The sequence below is a fragment of the Herpailurus yagouaroundi genome, unplaced genomic scaffold (genome assembly GCF_014898765.1).
Source record: "Herpailurus yagouaroundi ecotype Mexico unplaced genomic scaffold, PumYag 196, whole genome shotgun sequence".
NCBI classification, from domain to species: Eukaryota; Metazoa; Chordata; class Mammalia; order Carnivora; family Felidae; genus Herpailurus; species Herpailurus yagouaroundi.
In genome coordinates, this window is record NW_024412427.1 from 9,519,311 (window position 1) to 9,533,965 (window position 14,655).

Here is a 14,655-nt window from a genome sequence, read left to right on the forward strand (position 1 = left end):
TCGGCACGTGGCCCGGCGCGCAAGCGCGCGGCGCGCTCAGCCAGCCCACGCCCAGGCCCACGGACCGTGAGAGCGAGCGCGCGCCCACGTCGGCACGCGCATGCCTGAGCATCGGGGGCTCCGCCCCTCGAGCCGCCCCGCCAAACCGGTTCCAGCTGGAACGGGACGCATGCTCTGTGCCGGGGGGAGAGCGGTGTGAGTTCGCACTAGGTCACTGTGGCGACACCTCGCTGTCACCGGGGGAAACTGAGGGTCACAGCAAGCAGCCTAAGCTGGTCTTCTTAACCCTGCATGGTCAAATTAGACCTCAAGTACTATGGACTCTACGCCCTAAGTGTTTCTAGTTGTCCCCTCCCCTCATCCTCCCTTTGCTGTCCTCATACAGAGTCCTCTAGATTGGGTTCGAATCCCTACTCACCCTTTGGAGGGTTCTGTGACCTTGTATGAGATGCTCTTTCAGTCTCCCTGAGCCTTTGAGTCGTCCTCGGCAAAATAAAACCAGCACACTCAGTGTTTCCTGAAGGGCAAAGCACGGTAGGGGCTGCCCGAATCCCTAAATCACTCCCTTCATGTCTCATGGCCCTCCCAGTTCCCCATTCTCTCCTGCGAGGCCCCCACTCCTTGTTTAGTCCTGGTCTTGAGTCGTTTCCTTACAGCCTCACCCTTCTAGGCTGTACCTGTAGAAGGTCTGCCATCCACAGACCTAACTCCTGTTCCCTGACCTGCCTTGCTGGGTGACTTAGGCAAGGCCTTACCCTCTCTGTGCATCTCTTTAATAAATGTAAATTGAGAAAAGAATCTTATTGAATAAGATGAAACAGTGTTTCTGATACCACTGTAGCGATTTTTGTACAGAGGCATAATAACAACAAAAGAAAATGAGGGTAATGGAGCCACCTGGATGCCAAACACTGTGCTAAGTAAGCACTTTGAAAGTATTAGCTTACTTTGTCCTACTCACGGTTGCTATGCTACACCTGTGCTATTCACTTAGCGTTCATTTTCAAATTGATTTACTTAGAAAATTTCTAGAAGCCCCTGAGGAAGAGCCAGGATCAGTCTTGCTCTACCCTGGCCACAGGGAACCTGCTCCTGCTCCTGCTCCAGCTCACCAGGCACCCTCCTGCCTCAGGACCTCTTCTCCCTGCCTGGCATACTTCCTCAGCTTCATCCGTCTTTGTTTAAACATTTGTTTCTCAACGAGGTCTACCCTAGCTATCCTGTTTCTGCTGCAACAATGCCCTCCCCCAGGCTATTTTCCAATAAACCATACATTTGCGTTATTTATGTTTCTTATTTTATCTGCTTCCCCCACCCCAACATAATGTACTCTCCTAGAAAGCAGGGGTTTCTGTTTTGTTTACTGTGGTGTCCCTGGTGGCTAGAGCACAGCCTGGCCCACTGTAGGTGATCAATAAACATCTATCCAATGAAAAAGTGGCTTGATTGCAAGGCTCATGCCCTTAACCACTACTTAGTAGGGGCTCTAAGGTTCCATTTAAGCACCTTAGTCTTTCTTCCTCTGGAATGACCTCTCTACCCCCAAGGGTGTAAGAAATGCCCCTTGTTCAAGAATCTCAATCCTGGGCTTTATGGCCTGTCGACCAGTCCTTAATCCCAGTCACTATTTCCCCCCAGAAGGCTCAACGGGTCTGCCTAAAAACGGGATTTAGAAGGGTGATGATCTGCGCACCGAACACACAGTAGGTACTTGGTTAACCAGGACTGTCCTGGACCAAGGCTTGGTAGAGTCCTGGGAAGAAGCCTGCCTTCTGCTCAGTGTCTCCTGTGCAGAGGTACAGCAACAGGGAATTCTGACCTCTTATCACCACTCCAGGAAAGCCTCCTGGATCCTCTCATTATTCTCTCACCCTATGGCCTCTGCCCAGGCCTCACTGCCTTGCCTGGACTTCCAAACCATCCTGCGCAGCTTGCCACATAATTCTCCCTGAAACTCTTGTAACCATGCCACATCTCTTTACCAGGCCCCCTGGATGGCTCACCCACCCACAGGATAATGGGAAACTCAAGGCTTAGGAGTCAGGCAGACCCAGGTGAGAAATAGCTCCCTGACCTACTAAGTGGGTGACCTTGACTTGACTCACCTTCTCTAGGCTGCAGTTTCTTTGAAAGAGGTCTGCACATGTGTATATGTATGTGAGGTCAAACTGGGTTAACTTAGGAATGTCAGATATGTGTAACTATTCTGGCCACAGCAGACATCACCAATTGATGGTGGTGCCACTCTTCTCTGCTTAACTAAATCTCAGTCCTGGGCTCCAGGGATCAGAGATGACACAGCAGTTGAAGTCTGTTTGCAATCTCTGGACATGATGGTCTTTGAGGTTCCTCTCAGCCTTGACACTCTGGGAACTGGAGTGTCCAATCTGACAGGAGCCTGTAGTATAATAACCAGAGATTGTGGAGGGCTAGGCCTGGCAGATGGCTTCAGGGGGACAAGGCTGACTGAAGGGTTGACTGCTTACTGGAATTTTGTCAGCCTCCCTTCCTCTATCTGTGGAGGAGGGAGTGAATCAGAGGAGAAACTGGGAATGTTCTAGGGGAAACAGCAGGGGACAAAGAAGGGTGTCAGAGGATGACTTGGATGGGAGATATTCAGGCAGGGAGAGGGGTCTCCAAACCCAAGACCCACAACATTAATGGATAATTTGAGGCACAGGGAGGGGCCAGAACCCACCCAGAGTGACACAGGAGAGAGGAAACTAGAACTCAGGGCTCTGAGCAAGGAGCAAGGGTATATTCCAGGCTAGGAAACTATCCAATTCAGCCGAGAGCTTCAAGTGCTGACAGGAAGTACCTCCAAGCATGTGTATCTGGTGTGTGTGTGTGTGTGTGTGTGTGTGTGTGTGTGTACGTGTGTACACATGCATGTGGAAATGTGCAGGTGCAGAGAATGCAGTTGGTAGGAGCTGGGGGTAGGGTGGTGGGGTGGAGGTGGGGGGGGCGGTGCCTGGGTGATGCCAAGCCTCCTTTGTGGTTCAGAGGGAGTGGGAGAGACACAGAAGGGGAGGCTAGGGAGGGAAGAGGGCCAGAAACTGGGAGGGGAGGAAGTGGGGGCCATAGGGAGGGAACAGGGCTGAAGGAGGCAAACCAAAGGCTAAGATGAGAAGAGGGGGGTGGAGAGCAGGGGAAACAGGAAGAAAGGGATGGAGAAAGGGAGGGAGGAGAGGAGAATGAGCACTAACGGAAGCTGGGCAGAGGAAGAGAGGAGAGGAAGTGGGAGGAAGAATTTTCTTTGTTCTTTCTTCTCTTTCCCAGAGGGTGAGAGGAGGCAAGAGGGGCCATGACTGAGGGGGTGATGGCACCCCTGTGGCCCCTTCCAGGTAGGTCCTTTGGCTGAGAGGGGCACGTGTATATATAGCCAAGCTGCTGCTTCCCCTCCCATCCTAGCTGGAGTTGACCCTGCCTGCCAGTCACCTGCCAGAGCTATTTCTGGAATGTGGAATCTGGGTCAGAAAAGGGGAGGGAGGGTGAGAGGGGGTGGTGGCAGCGGTACTGGCAGCTGGGAAGCTGGCGAGCTCTAAGTGGGTGGGTGGGTGGGCAGCTCCATGTTCTGCCTAAGGCCAGTCCTCCCCTTCCAGGCTCTTACTGCCTCAATAACCACTCCTCACCCATATCCTCCTACTTTCTTGCATATGGCCTGAGTACATACATGCCCATGAGAGAGTGACAAAGAACTTTCAACCCCTCAGCAACTTGGGGGCTCAGCACAGCCGTGGTGGGGGGGGGTGTGTGTGCGCATGACCAGAATTCTCACTTCCTGGGAGGAGGCAGCCTTCTGAGCAGGGGTGACCCCTGTGGGGAAACAATGGCTGAATGAGGGTGGGCCTGTGTGTTGGTGTTAGTGTGGGTCTATGTGGAGGAAGGGCATTATGGGCAAGATTGCCAAGGTCTACTGATTAAGGATGCCACATATATAAGGGGGGTGCTGTTTACAACACAGACATAACTGAATTATATACTTATTATGACAAAATTGTGGCAGATGGCAGTAAAAGACCTTATTCTCGTAAAAACTATGCATCATGACAATTTTTCAGCATACGGCAATTAAGTGTCTGGAGGGGAGTGCCTTTTCCTAACCCGGCACAAAGATACCATATGGACCAGCTGCAGCTCTGGGCACAGGCTTGAAAATCTGGTGGCTTTGGTTTTCCCTGTGAGGCAGGTGAGTTTACCTGCTGAGCATAAGGGGAATCAGGGGGTGGAGGAGAGACGAGCAAGTATATAGTGGTCACTGTGGAGACCTGAGGGAAGGCTGACCAGGGATATGTCAGGGGTGAATTTTTCTTATGGCTCCAATCTGCTAGAGGCACGACTTCCTCACAGGTGTGGAGGTGGTAGGAGTCTTGCAGACATATATGTCTGTGAGTGCATATATGCAGGTATATGTAGAGATCAAGTGTATATATGCTTGATCTCAGATACATCTGAGAGTATCAGTGTGCATGTGTTTTTATAATTTTTTAAATCCTATATAGCTCTGAGGGTATACAACTTCCTGTACGTCTACAAAAGGAGGTTCATGTAGGCACATAGGTCTGGGTAGGTATGAGATGTTGCTACGTGATACTTTCTTAAGTGTCTTGGTTTGACTAAAGCCCCCAAACTAGGAATAATTGGAGGTTCACATCCCTACATTTAAAGCCAGATGTGCCAGGTGTTGGATCAACCGTACAAGGTAGACTGGTGGGAGGGTCGGGGGAGCTGTGGCTGATTGAATTTTTGGCCTCTTTTAAACATTTTTTAAATGTTTATTTATTTTTGAGAGAGAGAGACAGCCAGAGCATGAGCAGGGGAGGGACAGAGAGAGGGAGACACAGGATATGAAGCAGGCTCCAGGTTCTGAGCTGTCAGCACAGAGCCTAATGTGGGGCTCGAACTCACACACCACAAGATAACGATCTGAGCCAAAGTCAGACGCTTAACTGACTAAGCCACCCAGGCACCCCGCTCTTTTTCTTTTTAGATTCTAGGTTAAACAATCAAGAGAAGCCACATCCAGACCTGACATAAATCATGAGATCCTGCTGTTATGACTGGATGAGACTTTGGGAGTCTTGGGGATAAGTGTATTTTCTATGTGAGAGGGACATGAATAAATGTAGTCAAGAGAGTGGACTACAGTAGATTCAATTATTGACCCTAATTTTTCACCCCTCCCTGTATCCACACCATTGCCATAAAAATACAGTTCCTTACACGAAAGTAGGAGGGTACCTCGCTGTCTCCTTTGAGCTTAGTCATATGACTACCTTTAGCCAACAGAATTTCAGTAGATAGCACACCAACAGGGGCCTTGAAATGTGCTAATTAGTTAAGCTTGCTCTCTTATGCTTCTGCCATCACTATGAGAAGAACATGCCCTGGCTGGGCCACCAATGCCAGGAGGACCCCTTTGGTTCTACGAGGAGGATGAGAGAGATGTGGAATAGGTCTGTTTCAGCTGACCCCCACAAATTTGGGAGCAAGAAATAAGTGTTAATTGTTGCATTACACTAATCTTGTGGTTGTTTGTTATGCAGAACTATTGTAGAAATAGCTGCTCAATGCAGGGACCCAAACAGTTCTGGGACATGTAGTCCATGACCCATCCTTAGTCCATTCGTGAGACATTGGGTTTGCAGAAGATTTGGGACTGAGGGTCTATTTGAAAAAAATTGCCGGTGTGCTATGTGTCCCCCCAGGCCCACCTGATGCTTAGAGAACTTCTCATGGGCCTGATGATATGGGGAATCTGACCCCTTACCTGAGGTTCCTATGGGACTGTAGCAGAGTACCTGGGAGAGCATGGCAGGGATCCCTTGGATTTGGAGGCTCTAGAACGTGGGCCTCAGCATCTGCTAGGAGACCTCTGAAATGGAGAGACTGGTATGGTTACCAATGACAGCAGGTCTAGAAGAAAGGCCGTAGCAGATAAGCCCATACTTTCCGAGTCCCACATGGCAAGAGCCTCATTTTCACACAGGTAAAGTGGGAGTCAAGGAAGAAAGTACGGCTGGAGTTGTCATCAGAGGACTTTGCCCAAGATGACTGCCTGGCAGGGCCAGGTACCCTAACAAAGAGAAGTTGAGTGAGGGGGAGGGGGACCAGCAGCTGGAGACACTAAGGGGGAATAAGCAGCAGTGGGCTGGAGGGGGACTGCCCATGTCAGGAAAGGAGGCACCACGAGGGCCCTGCAGGACAGAAGAAACTCCAGAAGCACGACTTAGCAGAAAGAGCCAGCATATCGCATCTGTTATATAGAAAGTCCTGACACCAGACAACACCCGCACTTAGCTACCTTCCTGTCCCGCCTGGAGGGACCAGAAACAGCCACTAGTGAACAAGGAACAGAGAAGACACTAACCACCATACCCAGCTCCCTACCATGGGCTTCGTAGCCTGAGTTAGGATCTACCTGCAGAAGCATAAGATCTGAGGTTGATAAGACTGAAGGCTTGCAGTGAGTCCAGACAGGACTCTTATTACCTAAAAATGAGACTATTCCTTAAAGTCTAAAAGTGACTGAGAAAATCTCAGGGATCTGCCCAGATATCACCCAGGGTTTGAAAGGCAATAGTGAAACAAAGTAGTTTCTGGCTCTGCCCCCTGCAAAGACCAGTTCATTCACTCAGTAAACTAATTTTCTGTACATAGAACAGCCATAGGATTCAAGTTCATTTATTTATATCAAATACCAATTGAGCACTCGAAACATGTCTCTTTTCCTACAACAATCCAATCCCAACTGCTTTTGATTGCCAAGAAAGTCAGAGTCAAGCCTGCGAACCAGCAATAGTAGCTCCCACCATGTGCAAGGCTGCCTGAACACTCCCTACATACAGTCTTATTCTGTCTCCCCAGGAGCTCTCTGGGGTCTGGCTTATGCTTCAATTTATAGATGAGGAACCTGAGACTGTGGAAGGAAAACTAGCTAGCCAGAGTAGGATCAAAGCTCTCTATACTAAACCAGAAATTGTTTATGATTTTCTTTGGTCTTGATTTTCACGGCTTGCTCTGTGACACAGAGTTCCCTTTTTCTCTGATCAGGCATGGACTGTCTCCAGAGGACTTAGAACAGGTATCAGGAAGGACAGGTTGTCTCTGTGACTATGAGAGAAACTTACAAACTCACCCCTCTGAGAAGACTCCATGCAGATGCCATCCTCTTGCCTGTAGGTTCTAACACTCCAGATAGGTTCACCTATTGTCTACCTGAGCTAATCCAAACAGGGAGGCAGGGCTGCAGTAAGCCCTGCCCACCAGCAGGTGGCTGCTCTGAGCCAGGGTCTGGACAGTCCCTAATATCCAAGTATCCCAAGGCAGGAGCCCTCTGTGACTCCCTCACCCTACTGCCGTTGATGACATCTGCCTCTGTGACCTCCATTTGACCTCCAGTTTGCCAGCTTGTGGGAAGTTCAGTCTCAAGGCCTCTTGCTTTTGCTCCTAACCATCCCTCCAGCCCTGGCTAGCCCACCATAGATTCTTCCCAGGCATTCCCCGCATCTGATCTACCAGGAATTGTCCTCAGGTCCCCGTGTGACAAACAAAAAGAACCCCCTCATCTCAGTACTCACTCGGAAGCGTGCGACTGTTGCTGAGGCTGCCAGTGCTGGGCGGGGGGGAGAGGGACTGCAGGGAGACACTGTCCTCCTCCTGCGAGCAGCCCGCCTGGATGGCCCGCAGGTAGCTGTGGCTGCGGGAGCGAAAGTAGCTGGGCAGCGGCAAGTCCAGTGCCTCCGCTGCTGCAGACTCTGCTTCACTGCAGGCCGACTCGCAGGCTGCCTCATACTGGTCGCTCAGATCTGCCTCCCGTACCTATCCAGGCAAAGGCGGGCGTCAGGGGTCAGCAGTGCCCATTCTGGAGGGACTGGGCACTTGGTGGATGACTCAGCTTCAGGGCTGGAGAGTCTGTGGGGCCTCAAGTCAGCCCACCCTTTCCTCCCATGTCACTCAAGGTACTGGGTGGGCAGATGGAACCCTTAAGAAATATATACAGCCCCTGTCACTTCTCTGGACCTCAATTTTCCCATGTCTACAATGCAGGAGAAACTGGTAAGGATAACTTAATAGATCTTGTGTGTCCATACTGATCAATTGATAGGTTTTGAGGTCACATCTGAATTCAGCCAGAAAGAAGGCTATGATCAATTCGTAATGTCTACCTTGGATGTTGGAATGGGAAGTGGCAGTAGATGTGCTAGATATTTACCATCTTATGGTCCAATCCCTTTATTTTCACAAGGAAACTGAGGGCCAGTGAGGGGAAGATACTTGCCAGGTGTACCCAATGAGGAAGTGGCTGAATCAATACTCTAAATGTGAATTTAAGGAAGATTAATGTAGCCCTGCGGTACAGAATGAATGTTGGGAAGGGAGTCTGGAATGGAGGCAGAGGCCAGAGATGAAGCTGATGCAATAGTCTGGTGAGAGAAGATAAAACTGGAATAAGGGTAGTGGCAGTGAGGATTGATTAGTGATGTCTGCCATGGGCAGTATGAAGAATGGGGACGTGTATGCTATGTGCCATCTCACATCCAGTTCAACCTTGTCTAGGTGGTTTCTAAGTGTCTCTCTAGAGATGGCCATCCAAGGTCCTACAGATCTGCAGTTGAGAGTGTGGGCATACAGGGGCCCACCATCCATATACTCTCCAAGGGTCCTGGAAGGGTATGTCTGACCCAGGTCTCAGGGCATGATGGTAACTGGAGACCACACAGTATAATCTGAGGAGTCAGCTGGCAAAGGATGGATACTGAATGGAAGTCCTGGGGGAGGCCTGCGCAAGAAGGGAGAGGGCAGAAGTTGACTGAGCACCATGTGGAGGAGAGATGGAGCTGGGCCTGGGACCAGCTCTGCCTTGGACCTGGCTGTGTGACCTCCAAGTATCACTATCCTCTGGGTCAGTGTCTCCTATCTAAATGAAATGGGATGCTTGTGTACTTGTCTGGCACTGCATCAGGTAAAACGACTAGATGGATCATCACCCAATCTGCAGCATATGTTTGGAAAGCTCTAAATTTGTGCTGTCCAATATGGTAGCAGCTAACCATGTGTGGCTATTTAGGTGTAAATTAATTTAAATTAAAAATTCAGTTCCTTAGCTACACTGGCTACATTTCACTTGCTCATGCTATCTTACTGGACAGCGTGTAGTACACAACATTCCCACCTTCACAGAAAGTTCTATCGGACGATACTGATAAACTGAAATGCAGGCCATGTGGCATACCCAAAACTCATCTAGAGTGGGTATTCAAGAGATAGGTGTTTATCCTCCACAGGTACAACCTGAAGTACACTGAAAGGCCCTCGTGATTGCCAAGGGCAATGAGGTCTTGCTTAGGGACTGCAGCCATGGCATAGCTCTGGAACTAGGCTGCCAGAGTTTCAACCCTGGGTCCATCATTTCCTTGTAATATGAATGTAGGCAAGTCACTTAACTGCTCTGTGCCTCAGTTTCCGCATCTATAAAATAGGGACTAATTATAGACCAGATTTCATAGGATTGTTGTCAAGATTAAATGAGATAATTCATATCACATGCTTAGAACAGTGTCAGGAGAGTAAGCACCTGGTGACCTGTCCCTATTATTATAGGCAGCTCTGTGAGGTGAGTACAAGGATTTGTAAATATTGGCTAAGATGCTCACAAGCTCTGGAGGGCAGGCCAATGGGTCAGGGCTGTTGGTATGTATATCGCTGAGGATATACTGTGTGCAGGGAATGCCCTGGAATTTTGTATGTTAACACATCACATCCTTACCACGAGCCTGTGGAAGTTAGGGGAGAAGGAGGTCACTTGGCTCACTGTGGGCTCCCCAAAGACCCTCTGGAATAATGTGTTTGACAAGAACCATGACATGAGGGTGGAGGCACACGAGGCATCCATAGCTGGAGTCAGGAGATGAGGGGCCAGGCCCAGATTTGCCCCTTGGACAGGTCCCTTGTTCACTGCTGGCTGCAATGAGGGGGTGAGCTTGGAGCACCTTTCCTGTCTCTCTTTATGGCCTTGGGGCTGGGGCCTGGGAAGGAGGAGAGGGCCACTTCCAGGGGCAGGATGGGTGTGTATGGGAAGGGGGCACCATTAGGGCAACCAGACAGTGCCAGGACTGGCACCACCTCCACCAAGTTTTGTAAAATTGAAAAGTCTCTGCATTCATGCCAACACCCCAACATACTTAAAGGTCTTGCTGGAGCCCAAGAAAGGTGGCCAATACCACCAGCCCGTGGCCATCAACTTGTCCAAATAAAAGTCTCCTAGCTAGAAGACTCTCAGGGTATGCTTTCTCTTATCCCAGGATTATTTCTTCCCCCATCCATAGGACTAGCCCATTCTTTCCCATTTTTAAGAAGAGGAAACTGAGGCACAGAACAATGAAGTGAAAGGGCCAGTGAGTGGAAGGTCAGGGCAGAGTGTGGGTCTCACTGGACGTGACTTTCCTGGTGCTGGCTCTGTTTCCTGGTTCTGGCCTGGGCAGGGGCTAAGACCACTCAGATGCCAGGTGTCAGGCCTAGCCCTGGACTCTGGGATCAGGGTACAAGAGAATGGCAAGCATACTGACCTGCTGCTCATGGCCAAACAACTGGGGGATCAGGGAGGCCTGTCCAAAAATCTGCAGGAAAGAGAGGGGGAGGGTTATGGGGAGACCAAAGGTGGGAACTGGGGTAGGGGATTCAGGCTCAGCTGCAAGAGAACTAGTGGATGGCTGGTCTAACCTCCCCAGACTGGCTGAGGCCTAGGTGCTAGGAGGTCTCACTTAGCTTCCTTCAGGGATGGGAGGCTCACTCCTTACAGGGCTGGGTGCTACTGACGATTTGTAATCTGCGGTTTACACATGTTTCTTTTGGTCTGGCCCCTGGGAGATGCCCTGTCTGCTGCCTCTCACCTAGGCAGGTGGCTCCCCCACCCCCAGATCTACAGATTAGGCCCAGAACCCAGAGACTTCTCTTCCCTGGTCAGGGCCTACATATCCTAGTGCCTGGTGGGAAGGGGGCTCCTTCTGGCAGGAGTCAAGGCCTCAGAGACACAGCCAGAGGGATATCTCGGACTTTAGGGGCACATATGTGGCTTGGATCACTCTTCCAGGGATAAGGGTTTGAGAGCTCAGAGGGCCCTGGCCTAGGAGAGGGCTGGGCTGGACAGAGGGCAGTGGCAGAGACCTGGTGGCATCCCCAGCCTGGCTGATTCCATGTGCTCTTTTGTGTAGCCAAAGGACAAAAGTGTTCCTTCCAGATGCCAGGGCCAGGCAGAGGTGAAGATGAGTTGTCTGAGAGAGGAAGACTCAGAGAGAAACATGGATGTGGGACCTACCAGAGGGAGTTGGAGAAAAATGTGTATGAGGAGAGAGAAAAACAGAGGGAGACAGATACAAAGAGGAAGACTGAGGGACAAGAGAACATGGTAGGATGGGAGACACAGGGAGGGAAGCCACCCATTCAGCAAACACCTATGTGCCCTGTGCCTCGTGCTGAGGTCAAGGACGCCATGGGGAACCACATAGCAAGGCCCCACTTGCAGGGGGCTCCCAGTCTTAAGAGGGAGACAGACACCAAGTAAATAAACAGATATAATTCCAGATAGGATAGTGCTGTCAAGAAAATGAAGCAGGGTAAGGGAACAGTGCCCTCGGGGCTCCTTTAGAAAACCATAGGGCAGGTTCCCCTGAAGTGACATTTGAGCCAAGACCAGAAACACGGAGAAGAACCAGCTGAGCAAATATCTGAGAGAGGGGTGCTCCTGGGAGAGGGAACAGCAAATGCAGAAATCAGGACAGGAATTGGGTGTGTGTGTGTGAGGAGCAGAAAGGAGGCCAGTGTGGCTGGAACAGGGTGGCTGACAGAGCAAGTCTGAGATCCTGTGTGAGAGAGAGGCAGACCGTACAAGTCTGAGTGAGGAGTCTGGCTTTCATTGAGGGCAGGTGGGAACCATGGAGGGTTTGGAACAGGAATGTGGTGTGATCTGCCTTACATCCTTCACAAGCTCCCTCTGGCCACTGGGAACAGAGTGCAGTTGACAGGCCTAGAGGCCAGGGCAACTGTTCATGTGAAATTTGGCGGGGCCTGGATGAGGATGGCAGGGACACAGAGTCCGGGGTGCTCTATTCCTCCCCATGTCTGAGGTCAGTCTCCTTGGTTTGGGAACGACAGTGCTGTGGGCAGGGGGCTGGGGTTGGAGCGGGGTGGGGTGGGGGGTGGCTTTGGCCAGGCGAGGAACAATGGAGTGGTGAGGAGCTGGGGTCCAAAAGCCTTCCAGGTGTAAGCAGTGCAAGCTTGGGCCATGGGGCTACACACAGTGGGACCTGCGGCCTGTTCCTGCCCAGAGAGGAGGCTGGGTCTGCACCTGGCGCCTCCATTGCCTCACTCTGCTACTACCAGCAGGTGTTGCCTTCTCTGGGCCTCACCTCCCCATCCACACCATGCGGGGAGCCCTTGAAACTTAGCTGATCCTCCCTTTGCAAACCCTAAAGTGCTGTGCATATGTCAGAGGCTGGGGTCCGGGTCTAGGTCTGACAGCCCCGGATCCCTGCCCAGCTTTGCCTTCTCCTTGCTGTGTGGCCTCACTTATCTGAGCCTCAGTTTCCTCATCTGTGAAATGGGGATATAAGTAATAAGCACACCCACCCCCGGAGGTGGCTGTGAGGGTTCAAGGAGTTGGTGGTTATGAGAATGAAAAAGTACAGCACAGTATGCTTATTGCTGTTAGTGGCAGAGGTGTCTGGACCCTGGAAGTCCAACTTTCCACTGAGCCGGTGGGCCTTGGAGGTCCAGAGTAGAGAAGCAACTTACTCAAGGTCACACAGCAAAATAACAATAATAACCATAAAGTTAGGCACCCTTTTCTGAGAACACTACATTCATTATCTCATTAATTCCTCACAACCTTTGAGATAGGAATTGTCACCCTTCTGTGGTAAATCAGGAAACTGAGGCTCAGGGAGGGAGTGACTTGTCCTGGGTCCATACTATCAGTGACAAGACTGGAACTCAAACCCAGGTTTCCAGTTACCTCTCTTCATGGCTCCTGGGTCTATAGCAGTGGTGTGGTCCCTCCCTCAGGGCTCTCAGCTTAGTTCATGCAATGTCAGGCCCTGTGACTGCTCTCCAGGCACAGGACAGTCAGTGGGGCAGACATACATACACAGGCAGCTTCAGGAACAAAGACCAAACAGAAGCACAGTGCGGACATCTGGGGACTGCTCAACAGGGGCTGAGCCTGGATGTCTGTCCTCTTGGGTGAGAGCTCTCACACCCACTGACCATCTGGCTACCCACTACGCTCACCTGGCTGATGCAGCTGGAGTCGTTGAGGCTGTCGCTGACGGGATTGTAGTCCTCCTCCCAGCTCGGACACTTGGAGGGCAGCAGCATGTCCACTGAATCCAGGCGGTCCAGACTCCTGGTGAGGGTGGGGGGCAGACAGGGCTCAGCACACCCATTGTTCAGCCTGGGAAACTGAGGCCCAGAGGGGAAAAGACTGGCCAAGGTCATCCAGTGGCAGAGGGAAAAATGGAAGTCACTGCCAGCCTGTGTAGTGTTGGTGAGTGAAGGAGAGTAGGTGGGTGTCAGGGTCAAGGAGCATGGGGAGAGCTCCCAGCTTTTGGAGGCTTGCATCTGGAGTGTGCAGGTGGTCCCCACCTGTCATGTCTGCTGCAGCCGCAAGGTGGCAGCACAAGCTCACTTTTGACCATCTCAAACCCAAGGCAGAGCATACCAGCCTAGTTCATGGCTGGACGGAGTAGGTAGGTCAAGGCTCAGAGCCTTGATTTCAGGCTAGAACTGCCCAAAGGGCATCAGTTTCCAGATGGTTCCAGATATCAGTTTCCACATGATATCCAGATGGCTTCCACCAGCCTCCCAAAGACTCACCACTTCCCATGGCCCTGGCTCTTCAATTTTTCTCACATCTATCTGACCCTGGGTTCCTCCTTCACCACTGCTCTGGGGTGAAGATTCAAGCACCCAACAGCTCAGGCCTTGACACAGATGAGCTTGGATTGGAATCCAACTTCCTCACTGGGTGACCGTGGGCAATCATAACCCCTTGCCTACGTCTCAGTTTCCTTACCTATAAAGTGGGGATGACAATGTGCCTGCCTGCTTGAGGATTCAGTAATGCAGATTAAAGTGCACTGGGGCAGGTAAAGAGCCCAGAGTACAGCAAGTGCTAACAGATGGTGCCTGTAACTATTGCTACTATTGTATTATTTAATTCCCTCTCATTCAAGGTCTCTACCTGGGTCCTGTCCACCTCTCTCACCTCAGTGCCCACTGGTCATTCACGGAGCTGTGGGATCTCAGTACTAGAAAGTGTCTTAGAGATCATCCAGCTTAACCCCCTCACTTAAAGATGGGGAAACTGAGACTCAGAGAGGGACAGACCTGGGACTGGACAATGGTGTCCTGAATTCCCACCTGGAGACCATTCCTTGCCTTCTGTCCCACTGTGCACCCTTTAAGCAAATCCCTGTCCCAAGGAGACTTGGCTTCTCTGAGGACACTGCCTCTCCCTGCATCAGTGCTATGTTACTGCTTTCTTCCCTCTGTCAAAGTCTTCCCAGAAGCCTTGGCTCATGCCCCTAGTAGTTGAAGAACTAAGCTTGTTTCCTTTAACTCTCCTTTTTGTTTCTGACTTGCTTTAGTTTCTTTTCC

The 14,655-nt window shown here is 51.0% G+C and overlaps 1 protein-coding gene and 1 long non-coding RNA gene across 8 annotated transcripts in view; one reads left to right on the plus strand and one right to left on the minus strand.

Moving 5' to 3' along the window:
* Window positions 1-14,655, minus strand: part of DLGAP4 (DLG associated protein 4) — a 200,224-nt gene that overhangs the window by 66,378 nt on the left and 119,191 nt on the right. For 4 of the 7 annotated variants that reach the window (XM_040447145.1, XM_040447141.1, XM_040447142.1 and 1 more), the window contains 4 exons: window positions 13,288-13,402; window positions 11,167-11,313; window positions 10,569-10,619; window positions 7,581-7,821 (listed from right to left, as the gene is read on the minus strand). In XM_040447145.1, the coding sequence (XP_040303079.1) occupies window positions 7,581-7,821; window positions 10,569-10,619; window positions 11,167-11,313; window positions 13,288-13,402 (554 nt within the window). The remainder of the gene's footprint in view (window positions 1-7,580; window positions 7,822-10,568; window positions 10,620-11,166; window positions 11,314-13,287; window positions 13,403-14,655) is intronic. The other 3 variants (XM_040447147.1, XM_040447146.1, XM_040447148.1) reach the window with 2 other exon arrangements.
* Window positions 2,992-5,142, plus strand: LOC121012248 (uncharacterized). The gene is made up of 3 exons (XR_005782031.1): window positions 2,992-3,344; window positions 4,062-4,189; window positions 4,991-5,142. It is a non-coding gene; the product is annotated as an uncharacterized LOC121012248 (long non-coding RNA).